Source organism: Felis catus, chromosome B4, assembly GCF_018350175.1.
Source record: "Felis catus isolate Fca126 chromosome B4, F.catus_Fca126_mat1.0, whole genome shotgun sequence".
Lineage (NCBI taxonomy): Eukaryota > Metazoa > Chordata > Mammalia > Carnivora > Felidae > Felis > Felis catus.
The window spans coordinates 59,702,906-59,720,118 of NC_058374.1; the positions used below are offsets into that span (position 1 = coordinate 59,702,906).

The following is a 17,213-nucleotide window of genomic DNA, read 5'->3' on the forward strand; positions in this document are numbered from 1 at the left end:
GCTATAATAAACATAGGGATGCCCATATCTTTTTAAATTAGTATGTTCATTTTCTCAGGATAAATACTCAGTAGTTGAATTATTCTATTTTAACCCTAGTTTAACTTTTTGAGGAACCTCCATACTATTTTCCACAGTGACTGCACCAGTTTGCATTCCCACCAACAGCGCACAAGGGTTCCTTTATCTCCACATCTTCACCAACACTTGCTACTTCTTGTTGTTTTGATTTTAGCCATTCTGACCTGTGTAAGGTGATATCTATTGTGGTTTTAATTTGCATTTCCCTGATGATGAGTGATGTTGAGCATCTTTTCATATGTCTGCTGGCCATCTATAGGTCTTCTTTGGAAAAATGTCTATTCAGGTGCTCTGTCCATTTTTTAATTGATTTTTTGGGGGGAGTGTTGAATTGCTTATATATTTTGATAATATAAATCAATATATTTTGAGTTTTTGAATACATTTATTAAGGGATATTAACCCTTTATCGGATATTTGCAAATATCTTCTCCCATTCAGTAGGTTGCCTTTTGGTTTTGTTGATGGTTTCCTTTTGCTGTGAAAAAGCTTTTTATTTTGGAGTAGTCTCAATAGTTTAATTTTGCTTTTGTTTCCCTTGCCTGAGGAGACAGATCTAGAAAAATATCTCTATGGCTGATGTCAAAAAGATTGCTGTCTATGTTTTCTTCTAGGACTGTTACAGTTTCAGGTCTCACATTTAGATCTTTAATCCATCTTGAGTTTATTTTTGTGACAGCGTAAGGAAGTGGTGTAGTTTCATTCTTCTGCATGTGGCTGTCCAGTTTTCTGAGCACCGTTTGTTGAAGAGACTATCTTTTTCCCATTGCATATTCTTGTCTCCTTTGTCAAAGATTAATTGACCATGAATGCAAGGGTTTATTTCTAGGCTCTCTATTCCGTTCCACTGATATATGTGTCTTTTTGTGTGTGTATGTGCTAGACCATACTGTTTTGATTATACAGCTTTGTAGTATAATAGAAATCTGGGGTTGTGATGCCTCCAGCTTTGTGCGGCTTTGGATATTCCACCACTTTCGTCGTCCTATAAAATTTTAGGATTATTTGTTCTAGTTCTGTAAAACATGATGTTGGTCTTTTGATAGGGATTGCGTTAAATCTGTAGATTGCTTTGGGTAGTATGGACATTTTAATAATATTGGTTCCTTCAGTCTGTGAGCATGGAATATCTTTCCATTTCTTTGTGTCATTTCCAGTTTCTTTCATCAGTGTTTTATATTGTTCAGAGTACAGGTCTTTCACCTCCTTGGTTAAGTTTATTCCTAGGTACTTTATTATGATATATCACTTTTATCTAATCTATAGGCCTTATTCAAAATTTATCAGTTGCCCAATTAGTATTCTTTATCTGGACCAGGATCACATGTTATATCAGTTGTCATATCTCTTTAGTCTCTATTAATTTGAAACGTTCCTCTATCTTTATCTTTCATAAGCTTAAAGATTACTAACCAATTATTTTGAAGAATGTCCCTAATTTGGGGTTTGTCTAAAATTTCCTCAGTTTATGTATTTTTGGCTAATACTGCCATGTCCTTGTCAGTGGATCATATCAAGAGGTACTTGTTATTGACATCTCATTACTGGTGACATTAACGCTGATCATTTAAAGTGATTTCTCCAAATTAAAGTTATTCTTTCTCCTCTCGTAATGAATAAGTATGTTGGGGTAAAACACTTTGAGACTATGTCAATATCCTGTGTCTCATTATGCATTTTCATCTAATATTCACCTGTGAATTTTAGCATCCATTAAATGTAGTCCTAATATTTAATTGATGATTCTTACTACGGTATTGTTTGCCAAATGGTGATATTCTAAATGGTGATATTCTATATCCATCATTCCTTCTACATTTATTTTTAATTTTTCTTTTAATGCTTTTTTTTAAAGTTTATTTTGAAAGACAGAGAGCAAAGCAAAAATGGGGTGGGGACAGAGAGAGAGGGAGAGAGATTTCCAAGTAGGCTCCGCCCTGTCATCACAGAACCCAACACAGAACTTGAACTCACAAACCACGAGATCATGACCTGAGTCAAAATCAAGAGTCAGAAGCTTAACCGACTGAGCCACCCAGGTGCCCCTCCTTCTACTTTTATTAATTGGAATACTATTGTAAGGAGGAGCTTTCTTTTCTCATGATCCATATAGACTCCTAGATTCTCATTTTATTCCATGGGTTATTATGTATTATTGTCAATATATTTTTTTTCCTCAAAATTTCTGCAGATGTGGTCACTGGGAAGCTTTGCAAGTTGGATCTTGTGTTCTTTGACATGCCTCCATCATTTTCATGTACTTTGTGGAAGGAATGTTAATGCTCAACTAATCTACCTTTAAATCACCTCCAAGTGCTCTTGGCAAGTAGTCACCCAAACTATGTCTGACAAAATCCAGCATTAGAGAACTTGCATGTCCAGCACAGGATTATCCTTCTCCAGACAGTTCTGATGTCCAAGTACGCTTCTCAGTTTTGACTTTGTTTTCTCAGTCTTCCTAGCTACGCATAGTGTACAACTGAAGGTTAAAGACTGAGCTAATCCTGACCAAAATTTTAACTTTATTCATAGAATTATAATTAAATAACTCATCCAGAACTGTAATTAGGTTAGCCAAACATGACCTTGGGATTCCATATTGCCAAAATGGCAGCTCATGCCTTCTCTTCTCTCTTAGCATCAGTGCCCCTCACTCGACACGGACACCTAAGATTGAGCCTCCACCTTGGTTACTAGTATTAACTATTACCCAGTCCTTTTGGAAGAGTAAAATCTGCATCTTCACATGATGATGAGGCACCATGTTTTTCAGTCGTGTTTTTGTTAGTCCTATTTCTTTCTGACACTGAAGCCTTACTCCAAACTACTATACGTGTGGTTTCAAGCTCTTGCTCAATGACCAGCTGCATCAGCAATACCTTGGGAGCTTGTTAAAAAATACATATTTATGGACTCCTCTCCTGAATTATTGGGCAAATCTTCTTAAGCCTCAGATCTTCATCCATAAAGATGAAGTGCTTGCTTTATAGGATTGTCAGGAAGAGTCAATGAAATTATGTATGTGAAGTGTTTAGCATTCTGCTTGATCAAAGCTAAATAGTAAACAACATCAGCTACTATTATTATTATATAAATATTACTGCTATAACTGTTACTAGGCAAGTATCAAAAATGTATCAGATATTTTACTTTCTCCTGAATGAGTAAAAAATAGATGTCTAGAGGGGTGGCATTGCCCATTACCATTATATTTCATGTACAATAGGTGGCAGCAGAGGCTATATACATTGGCTCTAGTGGTCAAGTAAGGGATACCATAGAATGGAACTCAGAAAAAATAATCTTCTATATGAAGATTTGTCATCTTCCTGTTATCTATATGCTCCCAACCCAATTATCTATGTAGAAAAGTCCTGGATTGGAAACAAAGGAGTTAACTTTCTACTAAGGTCTACCATTTTTTAGCCTCTCTGGGATTCCATCTCTTTATCTGTCAAATGAGGATTTGATATCAGAGGATTTCCAGAATTGCTTCCATATCTAAGACCTTATGCTTCTATTAACTGAGACTCTACAACCTACTCTCAACGTTCTGTGTGCAGATGATACCAATTTATCATTTCATGCTGGACTTCTCTTCTTACGAGAGTTACATTCTTCTCTGCCAAGAGGGCTGTCATCACTAAATAAGACTAAACAGTGAAAAGAAAGCTGTTTCCACTTCCTGGTGTATTTGCAACTTCCCACAACGGATGGCCAAATATTTGCTATGTTTTCTCTTTCACTCCTCACCCATCTGCTCCACTGTTGAGTATTCTTCTTTCAGTACAAGCATGCCTTCTAAAATATCAAACTTTTTAAAAAGGCATTCAAATTATACCTAAAGGTTTGGATTTTGATGTCTATTAACTGTAAGAGAGCTTTGAAATGGCAAATTAGTCCTGGATTCTCATTTCCCTTCATGCTCACTTTCAGTTCATCTGAAATCGGCTTAAATACCTGTTGCTCTCATTGTACTATTATTTTCACTGGGCTTCCCTTTGTTGTGCTAATATTTAACAACAGTGACATCAACAACCACTAAGCTTCATGGAATGCTTGCCAGGTACTGTTCCAAATGCTTTACCTATATAGCATCTCATTCAATTCTTACAATAATTCTATGAACAGGTGAAATATAAAAGCACTTTGTGGTTCTTGTTTGTTAATGTTTCTCATCTTTTCCTTCAATCCATTCTCTCCACACACATTTCAGAGCTATTTACCGAATGTATCCGAAGCCTGCAACATATTTTTCCCATGCGCTTTGCCAGACTTAAACAAAACTTACTTTCCACAGTCCCACCCTTCAGCATATTCCACTTCTACTTCCCATTTCATGTAAAATGAGATATCTCTTATCTTTGCTTTTGTAAAACTTCATTTATTGTTAGTTTAATAATATTAATTTCAGTCAGTCATCATGTAGACAAGTCCTAGATTGGAAACAAGAATTAGCTTCTAATCTGAGAATGTGAGATATTCTCTATGATCATATTCTGCTCTATGCTGTACATTAAAAAAATTTTTTTTCAGAGTCCATGTGTGTTCACTATCGAAAACTAAAATAAAACAAAAAGCAAGGAAGAGGGCAAATTACAAATTCCACCATTTAAGGTAATCGTAATTTTTGCAGAAACCTCTCATTTTCCCATATATGTATATAATTAAGATGATACCATATTAAAAATGCTTTCAGTAAGACTAATCAGGTAGAAATAATAATTCTTTTTCATTGCTTTGTTTGCCAGTCTAGCATACCTCTAATAGCTCTTCTGTATATGAGGTTTTGGAAAACTAACATTTCTATTGACCATTGTTTTCTGCCTAATCTACTTACCACCATTGTCTACTTCCAATGAATACAGAAAAGTTTATGTAACAAGAATTAACTTATTATTATTTTGAAGCTCTAAATAGTTAAGGGATGTATTTTTAAGAGTATTATTTTTAGAACCTTAAAATATTTATCATTTAAAGAAAGACAAGCACTTGCCTTCATCTCCATCATCCCCAAATGGGTAGAAGAGAGCAACAGCTAAATTGATGAACACAGCCAAGTTGAAGGAAATGCTCCCCCACAGGGATATATGCCTTGAGAACCAGAACAGGGCAGGGTTACCTAGTGAGCAAAAAGTGTGATGGGACAAAACAGAAGAATTAATGTTGATCTCAACACAAGAACCCTACTGAAACAACATTTTCCTAAATTGTGTTTTTGTAAAGTAGTATAAAAGCACATTTAAATAAACATCCAAAATGACTTATTTAAGAAAGTGTATAATCAGTACCATAAGGGAGTTTTCTATTTGATTCCTTCTTTATTCTTCAGCCAATTTACACCCAAGCCATTATAAAGGGGTGGGTGATTTTGCAATTGCTAAACATTGTCAGAAAAGGTGATTCTGTAATAATTCCCTCTGACACATTCCTAGAGCAGGTTAAGGGAAAGACAGGTTAGTGGATGCCTGGGGTCCCCCTTAACAGAACAGTATGTATCACTTTGTAAGTCAGTAATATTGATTAATTGGTCCCACTCCCATGCCTTACAGTCAAAAGAAGAAGAAGAAGAAGAAAAGAAGAAGAAGAAGAAGAAGAAGAAGAAGAAGAAGAAGAAGAAGAAAATAAGAAGAAAAAGAAGTAAAGAAGAGAAGAGAAAAGAAAAGAAAAGAAAAAGAAAAGAAAAAGGAAAAGGAAAAGGAAAAGGAAAAGGAAAAGGAAAAGGAAAAGGAAAAAAAAAGCCCAAACCAGACTCACGTCTGATGAATATTCCTATGACCCAAAGTTACCTGAAATTCTGAACCTTAATAGCATGGTATAATACTGCTTACTGGGAACTCATGATTTATAATATCTAAGTTTTATTTATTTTTGAGAGAGAGAGAGAGAGAGAAAGAGAGAACGATTGGGGGGAAGGGCAAAAAGAGAGGGAAAGAGAGAATCCCATGAATGTGGGATCAATCCCATGAACTGTGACATCATGACCTGAGCTGAAATCAACAGTTGGATGCTTAACCAACTGAACCACTCAGGCACCCCTTACAATATCTAAGTTTTAAACCTTAACACTTCCTAAGAACTTAAGTTTTTAACGGCAGAAAAACATGAAAGATACAATAGGAAGTACTAATAAGTGGGAGAGGCTTTACTGAATATTTTCAGAAATGAGATTCTGTATTTATCTTCAGAAATGAATTAGTAGGTGCATCTACTAAATCTACATCTCCTAAATAACTGAACAAATGTGAAATGCATACAAATTTGACCACATGGCTTTTTCAGAGCTTGTCCATTCTCTAACTGCTACTATCTAAACATCACATCTAAAATATTGGAGTTACATGAGGGAGAAAGGAACATCAAGTTTCAAAGAGAAATTATAAACTTTTCAAATTATTTTCTGTGAATTCCAATCTGGGATCTGCTGCTCACTTATAAACTGCACTTCCCTTCAGTATATGTTGTTTTCCTTCTCTTGGAATAAAGCATCCCAACACTGAAACAGGCTATGATTTGCTATGGTATTTAATTGACTGATGTATCTTAAATTGTAAACATCTGCATCTCCATCATTTTTATTAGGAGTCTTCATTTTAAAAAGCAGAATATTGGGGCACCCAGATGACTCAGTTGGTTAAGTGCCCAACTCTTGACTTTGGTTCAAGTCATGATCTCATGGTTCTTGAGATCGAGCCCCACACTGGGCTCTGTGCTGGCAGCATGGAACCTGTTTGGGATTCTCTCCCTCCCTCTCTCTCTGCCTTTCCTCCCTCACATGCTCTCCCCCCCCCCAAAATAAATAAACTTAACAAAATGAAAAGTTGAACATTAAGACAAAATAGAAGATGTTGATACATACATTTGTAGTACATCCAATGAATCATTTCTATCTATAACGTCATAATAAGTTGCTTCCAAACTTTAAATGTAAGATGTACATTGAAATTCATTTCCAGATTTGTTTTTTAATAACTGATAAAATATTTATCCAAAAAAGAACAAACCCCACAAGCACTAGTTCATTATTCAACTTAGTTTAGTCAGGGATAAAATGTGTGCTTTTCCAATGTCCCAAATAAAATTGTTGAATTTTCATGTATGTGTTCTAGACACCCTAAATTTTCTCTGAATTCCATAAGGTTCTATATGGCAAAATGCTAAGGGAGAGTCATTTCTTTATTTTTCAAATATTCTGATAAGAAAGCCTAACAGTGCATACCATAATCTTATAGCCAAAGATGGTATGTCACAAGCGCCACTCAAATCCATAAACCACACTCAGTAAAGTTCCTGGGAAACTGGAATGATGAAACACTGTTGAATGGAGGTATTGAGAACATATGCCTGCTGGTCTGGAAAACATCCCCCAAGGATAGGAAAGACCTAATCTAGAGTTTCCCCCTACTAATTTTTGTTAAAAACTCATGATATCCCTTATCTGGGGAAGCAAACTAAAGTGTATTATAAACTTTAAAATTTTGAAATTTTAGGTGTGCCTCGGTGGCTCAGTTGGTTAAGTGTCCAACTTCAGCTCAGGTTCTCATGGTTCTCAAGGTTCGTGACTTCAAGTCCCACATCAGGTTCTCTGCTGTCAGTACAGAACCCACTTCAGATCTTCTGCCCCCTCTCACTCTGACCCTATCCCCCAAATAAATAAACTTTAAAAAAAGAATTTAAAAATTTTAAAACTCAATATTTCCATATAGAGTTGACTGCTGTGATGTAAGTAATGGAAACTGTATTATATTAATTTGGGGGGAGGGGAGGGGCAGAGGCAAGGCAGAGAAAGAGAATCTCAAGCAGGCTCCACACTTAGTGTGGAGCCCAACACAAGTTACAGTTTCACAACTATGAGATTATGACGTAGGCTGAAGTCAAGAACGATGCTCAAGTGACTGAGCTACCCAGGCGCTCCTGCATTATATTAATTTTTAACTGTAAAATTATAACATTGCTTTATTTTTATACAAGTGTCACAGAATTTTTAGTCTGACTTGGCAAGGTAAAGATATTTTGAAAGAATGACTTTCAAGAAAACATTAAACAATCTACTCACTCATAGGATCTTAAGATAAGACAGGACAAGCATGCTGGTGCCGATGTCTCTCCATCCCATTCACTGATCGTTAAGGCCAGTCACAGCCCATTCAAGGACAGCAGACTTGCAGCTGTTCAGCAGTTGAAATATACAGCTGCAAGCTTGCATTTCATAATATTTATAAAACTACAGGATCAGCACTAAAAGATGATCTAATGTAGTCTTCTGTTTCTGTTAAGCCACAGGTGTCTCAGCTCTCACTCAGGTGTGGACTGAGATTATATTCTTAAGCCTATAAGTGATTTGAGTACCATCAAATGGCAAGAAATTAAAAGCCAATTTAGGGATGCCTGGGTGGCTCAGTCAGTTAAGCATCCAAGTCTTGGTTTGCGCTCAGGTCATGATCTCAAGGTTTGCGAGATCAAGCCCTGCGTCAGACTCTGCACTAACAGCATAAAGCCTACTTGGGATTCTCTCTCTACCTCTCTCTCTGTCCCTGCTCTACTCACACTCTCGCTCAGGATAAATAAATAAGCTGTAAAAAAAAAAAATTTAAATGAATCCTGTTATGTATCCTAAAGTACCAATTTATCTACCATTATGCTCAAAACTAACCATTTTAGTTTATTGTACTTACTCCTGATTTTCTTCTGCCACTTCATTTCATTGTAGAGATCTTCAGTTTGCTGGAAAAAGTCATTCACTTTACTTCCTTGTTCATCCCTTTCAGTTGTGTTGAACACACGGCTCTTGGATTCCCGCGTAAGGTATTCACATATATTGGGGACAGGAAAAACTATTTGTTCCATTGTCCTATCATGCCGAACAATCTGAAAATATTAATGTGCATTTGCTTTAGATTTTGGGCACTTCAGTCTTAGACTATTTTGTGTTTGTAGCATGAGTTTATGAATGATATTTTATTAATTAAGTTTGAAAAAACATGCCAGCATGAAATCCCTAGAATAATCCTTTAGTGTACTTTTCATTGTTGTCTTTAAGAAAAATTAGGGACACCTGGGTGGCTCAGTCGGTTAAGCATCCGACTTTGGCTCAGGTCATGATCTCACAGTTTGTGAGTTCAAGCCCATGTCGGGCTCTGGGTGGACAGCTCATAGCCTGAAGCCTGCTTCAGATTCTGTGTCTCCCTCTCTCTCTCTGCCCCTGTCCCACTCACACTAGGTCTCTCTCTCTCTCTCAAAAGTAAATGAACATTAAAAAAAATAATAAATGAATAATAAATAATAAATGAATATTAAAAAATAATAAAAAAAGAAAAACTGATGACTGTATCATAAATACTATGTTATAAATAACAAAACCCCAAATCTTTATTCTTTCTGGACTAACATTAAACCTCTGTCACCCATTTTTAATTTTCATGAGTTACATCAGAGAATTAAGAACTAAGTGATTGGCTGCATAACCTTAAACACAGCACTTGGTATATCTGCATCTTATTCTTAGCTTGTTCTTCCTAAAAACATCTGTTGGAGACCAAATGACATACTCAATGTGATGTGCCCTGAGTTCTATAGAAAAAGGTGCTTTATATCATTAAAATGTTTCCTACTCATGGCAAAACAAATTTTTGTAGGTATAATATCCATTTAAATATATAACTAGATGTAAGTACTCCTTATTTTCAACTTGTCTTATTTGGTACTTGTGACAGTTTAATGTTAGACTAAACAAAACAAAAACCAGCTGAATATTTTCATACGAATTCACCATGCAACAGGGGTTTGTTTAGACTAAATCTCAAGGTACATGTTTATATACTCTGCTTATCCCTCAAGAATGAATCAGGATTGGTCTAAGCCAGAAAGGCCACCCTACTACTCCCCTTCACCACAGGCTGGTATAGTGGGGCAAGCATGTGACCTAGTTCCAGGAAATGAGGCATAAGTAGAAATATCCTGGTGGCAGGAGAGAGGGAATCAGGAAAGATTTTGCTTCCTGAAAAAACAGAGAGTCACATGAAAGAAACAAAATAATAAAGCCAAAAAACTAAATACAAAATACAAAAAACTCTTGTTTTGGCCTGTATTCTTTTTCTTCCCACTTAGAACAAAAGGTAATAGAAGGGCATGATGCCTAAAACTCTGGTAGCCCTTTTGCAACCTTGAGGTGAGATATCACCAGCATAATAAGGAAGACACAAAGTAAGATAGGAAAGGCCTGCATGTCTGAAGACATCACTGAGTTATTGAATCAATTGTAGAACTACCAGTACCTACAGACTTCATTTTATGTGGGATAATCAAATATTTTTATTGTTCAAACAATGGTCAATCTGGTGTTCTGTTACTTGTAATATAAGCTATCCTAAATGATATGTAAATATGCAAACTAAATGCTAGAATACTATCATATAAACACACAAAAAAGGGGCACCTGGGTGGCTCAGTCGGTTAAGCATCCGACTTTGGCTCAGGTCATGATCTCACAGTTCGTGGCTTTGAGCCCCATGTCGACTCTGTGCTGACAGTTCACAGCGTAGAGCCTGTTTCAGATTTTGTGTCTCCCACTCTTGCTGCCCCTCCCCTATTCATGCTCTGTTTCTGTCTCTGTCTCTCTTTCTCAAAAATAAATAAACATTAAAAAATGAAAAAAAATACACACACAGAATGAAATTTAGTAGCAGTAAATAAAATTTCCAAACACAGGTTAAAGAAGTCAATTGTACAAAAGAAAAATTGGACCTATTTATATTGCAGGGGGAAAAAATGTTGTTGTTTTTTTTTGCTTGATCCAAAAGTATAAAACCATAAAAAAAATTCTCAGGATGCATTTAAGAAATAGTGTCTGTATACCATGATCAAGTGGGATATACTCCAGGGACGCAAGGGATGTTCAACATCCACAAATCAGTCAATGTGATGTAGTACAGTAACAAAATAAAACATTAAAATCATATAATCAGTTCAACAGATGCAGAAAAAGCATTTGAGAAAGTTCAACATCCATTTATGGTAAAAACTTTCAACAAAGTGGGTATAGAGGGAACATATCTCAACATAAAAGCCATACCTGACAAAGTCACACAGCTATCATAATATACCAACAGTGCAAAGCTGAAAGTTCCTCCTCTAAGATCAGTATCAAGACAATGATGTGTTGAAATCAACATTAATTCTTCTGTTTTGTCCCATCACACTTTTTGCTCACTAGGTAACCCTGCCCTGTTCTGGTTCTCAAGACACATATCACTTTTATTCAACATAATATTAGAAGTCCTAACCAGAGCAATTAGACAAGAAAACAAAATAAAAGACATCCAAATTGGAAAAAAAGAAGTTAAATGGTCACTATATCTAGAGGACATGATATTAGGTATAGAAAACCCTAAATAATCCAACAAAAAAGTGTTAGGAATACTAAACAAATTCAGTAAAGTGGCAAGACACAAAAATTAATACACAAAACTCTGTTGTATTGCTATACACTAATAATGAACTATCAGAAAGAGAAATAAAGAAAACAACCTCATTCAGAATTTCATCAAAAAGAACACAACAGTGGCTCCTAGGTGGCTCAGTCATCTGAGCATCCAACTCTAGATTTTGGCTAAGGTCATGATCCCAGGGTCATGGGATCAAGCCCCACATGGAGTTCTGCACTGAGCATAAAGCCTGCTTAAGATATTCTCTCTCTGTCTGTCTCCCTCTGCTCCTCTCCCCCACTTGTGTGCTCGGTCTCTCTCTCTCTCTCTCTCTCTCTCTCTCTCTCTCTCTCTCTCTCTGTCTCTCTCTCCAATACCTAGAAATAAATTTAATCAAGGAGCTAAAAGATCTATATATTAAAAACTGTAAGACACCAATGAAAGAAATTGAAGAAGGTACAAATAAATGGAAAAATATTTCACGCTCATTGTTTGGAAAAACTAAAAATTTTAAAATATCCATACTACCCTAAGCAATATACAGATTCAATGCAATCCCTGTCAAAATTTCCATGACATTTTTCAAATGGAACAAACACTCCTAACAAAAAAGGAACAGTCTTAAAATTTGTATGGAACCACTGAAGACGCCAGATAGCCAAAGCAAGTTACAGACAGAAATTACACTCCCTGATTTCAAACAGTATTACAAAGCTATAGTAATGAAACAATGTGGTATTGGCATAAAAACAGAAACACAGATGAATGGAACACAATAGAGAGCCCAGAAATAAATCCATGCATATGTGGTCAATTAGTTAACCATGAAGGAACCAAGAACACAAAATGAGGAAAGGACAGTCTCTTCAGTAAATGGTTTGGAAAATTGGACAGCTACATGCAAAAGAATGAAACTGGACCACTACCTTAAACAGTACACAAAAATTAACTCAAAATGATCAAAACTTAAACAGAAGACTTGAAACCACAAAAAGTCTTGGAAGAAAACAGGTAGTGAGTTCCTTGACATAGGTCTTGAAGATGATTTAAATCACATGACAAAAGCTAAGGCAACAGAAGCAAAAATAAACAAGTGGGACTACATCAAACTAAAAAGCTTTTGCACATCAAAGGAAACCATCAGCAAAGTGAAAAAGCAAGTTATTGAATGGGAGAAAATATATGCAAATCAAATATCCAATAAGGGGCTAATAGCCAAACTATATAAAGAATTCATACAACTCAATAGCGGAAAAACCCAATCTGATTAAAAAATGGGCAGAAGATCTGAATAGATAATTTTCTGAAGAAGATAGACAAATGCGCAATAAATACATGAAAAGATGCCCTACATCATTCATCATCAAGAAACTTCAAATCAAAACCACAATGTGATATCATCTCACACGTTAGAATGACTATTATCAAAAAGACTAGAAATATTAAGTATTGGTGAAGATGTGGAGAAAAGGGAACTTTGGGCACTGTTGGTGGAAATGTAAATTGGTGTGGCCACTGTAGAAAACAATATGGATGTTCCTCAAAAATTAAAATTGAGGGGCGCCTGGGTGGCGCAGTCGGTTAAGCGTCCGACTTCAGCCAGGTCATGATCTCGCGGTCCGTGAGTTCGAGCCCCGCGTCAGGCTCTGGGCTGATGGCTCCGAGCCTGGAGCCTGTTTCCGATTCTGTGTCTCCCTCTCTCTCTGCCCCTCCCCCGTTCATGCTCTGTCTCTCTCTGTCCCAAAAATAAATTTAAAAAGTTGAAAAAAAATTAAAAAAAAAATTAAAATTGGAACTACTATGTGATCCAGCAATTCCACTTTTGCATATTTATCCAAAATAAACAAAAATACTAATTTGAAAAATATCTGCACCCCCATGTTCACTGCAACACTATTTACAATAGTCGGATTATGGAAACAACCTGTCTGTCAATGGATGAATGGGTAAAGAAAATGGTGGTATATATACACAGAGGAATATTTGCCATAAAGAATAATAAAATCTCACCATTTATGACAACAAATGAATGGACTTCAAGGGTCCATTTATATTATTCATATAAATGAAAAAAGTCAGATAGAGAAAGACAAATAGCACATGATCTCTCTTATATGTGGACTCTGAATATAAATAGATACATACAATAGATATACATAGATACAGACAATAGATTGGTGGTTGCCAGAGTCAGGGGACAGGATGTGGGAAAAATGGGTGCATTGCTTTTGACTTTTTAAAAATTTAAATTAAAAATTAAAATTAAAATTAATTTTGAAAAATAAATAGAGCCTTATTTATTACAAACCAAACTATTCAATCCTTTATGAAATGCTATGTTTGATTCTGGTTGTCACATTTTACAAGGGGGTACCTACAAACTAGAGGGATTGCTGCAGACAAGGGGGATGTATTAACTGTAAAAAGCCAAAATGGATAATGTTTTCAATATATTTATTCAACAAATAACTATTCACTCCTTAGGTAAGGAGCTCTGGGGAATTCAAAGTGAAAAAACATCATGAATCCCAATCTATAGGAGCCTATAGCTTAGTGATCATCATGGGTCTTCAAATGGTACAGCCAAGCTATCATGCTGACGGAGGAGCAAATGTTCTGAACACTGGGTAAACATTAAAGTGGGCTGATGTGCACTCTTTATAAAAAAATAACTTTCTAATTATTCAAATTTTCAAAATTGGATCTGTTTCCTTCTGAAGTAGTGAGATCTTTATCCCAGGAAGAATTGGAAGTGGAAGCAAGATCATTACAGAATAATTTCTCTTTGGATGGGTGACCCACAAGGTCCTTCAAATTTCCCAGTGTCTTTCAGTCTATAACTTTAGAAAACCTATTATTTTCAACAATAATCATTATTATGGTGGTGCTCCAGGCACAGTGTCAGTTTTGGAAATATAGAGATGATCAAGAATGGGCCCTGCCTCAAGGAAGGGACAAGTGATACATAATACACATATTCCAATATGATATATTTAACAGCATGATCAAACTGCTGTGGGAGGTGCAGTGGGATGAAACTAACAAATGCCTGATAGAAGGGTGAGAGGCCTCTCTGCGTAGGGCATATGAGCTGGTCTTCCAATGAGCATGAGGACTGGTCAACATGTATAAGTTAGATCATCAGTCCAGACTATTCCTTTGAACCCTGGACTTCTGTACCCAACTTCATGCATGCCTCAAAGTCACCTCAAGTTCTATTTATCCAAGAACCAACAAATGGTCTTCCTTTCTCTGGGGTCTCAGAGCCAGGCCCCCAAGGCACAACACCAGTTCTGCTTATTTATTCATACCAGAAGCCCAGGGGTGTCCTTTTCCATACACTTTTCCTTAGGTGATCACATTTTATAAGGAGCATTATAAATATCCTACACACACACAGAGACGTGCACGCACGCATGTGCGTGCGCGTGCGCGCGCACACACACACACACACACACACACACACACACACACACGTTTTTCTCCAGTGTAGTCATCTTCAATACCATCATCTTTCACAGTTGTTCTTTTGAAAAGAGACACCCCCACTCATATGTTCTTTCACATCTTTCTTTCATTTACTTCTATCTGAAATTCTGTGCCCAATCTTTAATGAAGAAACTTCTACTCAATCTTTAATATATTTTTTTGGCAACTGTCTGTAAAATCCATCCTGAAACTCCCCAGGCACAGTTAATTGCTGTTTTCTCTACATTTCCTTCGCCCTTTGTTTATGCACTTATTACACAGAATTATCTTCTGTATGTGATGGAGATAAGTGATCTGCTAACAAATTACTAAAGTTGTGTATTTGCAGTGAAATACCTCCTCATTGCTGGGAAACCAGTAAAAATCCAACCTCAAATGATAGCTGCCATCTCTCACACAGGTATTAACTGGACCCTTCCTCTGACCCACCCAGCCCACCTACTATTCCTACCTCATCTAATCCTGTAGCTTTGTACTGTGACTTCTGGGACCTTCCTCAGAACCTAAGTGATTTGGTGATAAATTTGTATCAACTTCCTCAGCTTCCTGACTTGGCCAGCCTCTCTGTCTCTAAGCACCTGATGCAATAAAGAATGTTTCTGCTTCTGGTCCAGCTCATGGGTTCTACCAGGGTCAAGTCTCCCACCAAGGCTGCAGTATTATTCATGTCTATAAACGTGAGCAAGAGATCCATCCTGTGATATGAGGTAATAATGCTCATTATGCCAAATGTTTGGCAATAGGAAACAACAAGGTGTAGTGATAATATACCCTGAGAGTTAATAGCAGTGTTACCCATCATGCATTCTGCTGAAAACTAAAAAAATACCTGCCAAAGTGAATAAATGTATGAATGTAAATTACAAGTGACAAGCGTCAACTACTCTGCTCACTTCTGCCTGATTAGCTCTGCCAACTAGTGTCAAAATGATACCATAGCTAGTAAATGACAGCCAGATGGGTCTCACAACACATAATGATAAGTCCATGTTGACCTCCACCTTCTGAGTTGCCACCAGCTATTAAATAATGTTTCATTTAGGGGGTAGGGCATCAATTGCTGCGTACTGAAAATGGAAACTGCTATAAATCATTCCAAGTTTATGCTATCAATATGAAAACTTTATAGCGCCTTCCATATTTTGAACACTGTCTTACACAGAGATCTCTTTTAATTAGCCTTTTAGAGTTTTTACCGAGCATGCTTTTCTTGAATGATACTTCTATTATAATAATCTTTTCATGAAAACACCACTGCTCTGCAATGATTGCTTCTATGACCAAAGTAAAACAAAAGTCACATTAATTACAAAAGAAAATGTAGATATAGTTCTGGCCAAAAACTAAAGACTGCTTTATCTGCCAAAATCAAAGACTGCTTTGAAAGATATGCACCTCGATTTCTTATAGATGACTCTTCACATCTTATCCTTTGAAATATACTTTTCCAGTTTATATTTTTCAATTCTGCTTCATTGTTCTAGGAAACAATTATGAAAATGTCCTGAAATAGAAAGTGAACATATATTTTCACAGTTGATCCCTTTCAAGAAATAATTGATGGTTACCTCAATCTGTGCAGTGTGATTGGCATAATATTTTAACGCTTCATCCCCATCATCTGGATCTGATCCTGGTTTGAGCATCTGTTGTAAGAGTTTGTTGTGACGGGCCAACTAGAGGGAAAGAGAAGGGAAAAGGATTTAGGTCTCTTTTTCCCCCTTTCCTGGGATTAAACTTTGAAATTACTTTGTCCACTTGTACACATAGCTTCACAGTTCTGGGGTTAATGGTGATTAATTACACTTCAGTAAGGCATGTCCATTTGAAAGCTATAAATAATGAAACTATAAGGATCAGCTGTTATTACCATATCAATTTTACATTTTTTTTGTTTGGCAATATATATGTTCCTCTCATGAGAAGACCGTGTCTCTCCCAGAGTAGGTGTTCACTTACTATCTGTTGATTAAATTTATATCTTAGATAAATGTATAATTGAGCCAGGAAGAAGAAACACCCGCAGAGATATATAACTGATACTCCCTATAATAGATTTAAAATACATGCATATCTAAAACAACTTGATCAGCAGTGTGATACTTCAGTAGGTAACAGTACCAATATAAATGGCAGCTTCTATATACACAAATAAATAGGTATTTATATTTCAGAGGAATTTCTCTTATGGAATCTAATCAAAGCTCTCTACATTAGCAG

General features: G+C 36.3%; 1 protein-coding gene across 7 annotated transcripts in view; it reads right to left on the bottom strand.

Moving 5' to 3' along the window:
* The window catches only part of ITPR2 (inositol 1,4,5-trisphosphate receptor type 2), a 489,277-nt gene that overhangs the window by 99,343 nt on the left and 372,721 nt on the right, over positions 1–17,213 (bottom strand). For 6 of the 7 annotated variants that reach the window (XM_019834732.3, XM_019834731.3, XM_019834733.3 and 3 more), the window contains 3 exons: positions 16,562–16,669; positions 8,757–8,949; positions 5,078–5,203 (listed from right to left, as the gene is read on the bottom strand). In XM_019834732.3, the coding sequence (XP_019690291.2) occupies positions 5,078–5,203; positions 8,757–8,949; positions 16,562–16,669 (427 nt within the window). The remainder of the gene's footprint in view (positions 1–5,077; positions 5,204–8,756; positions 8,950–16,561; positions 16,670–17,213) is intronic. The other variant, XM_045061584.1, reaches the window with a different exon arrangement.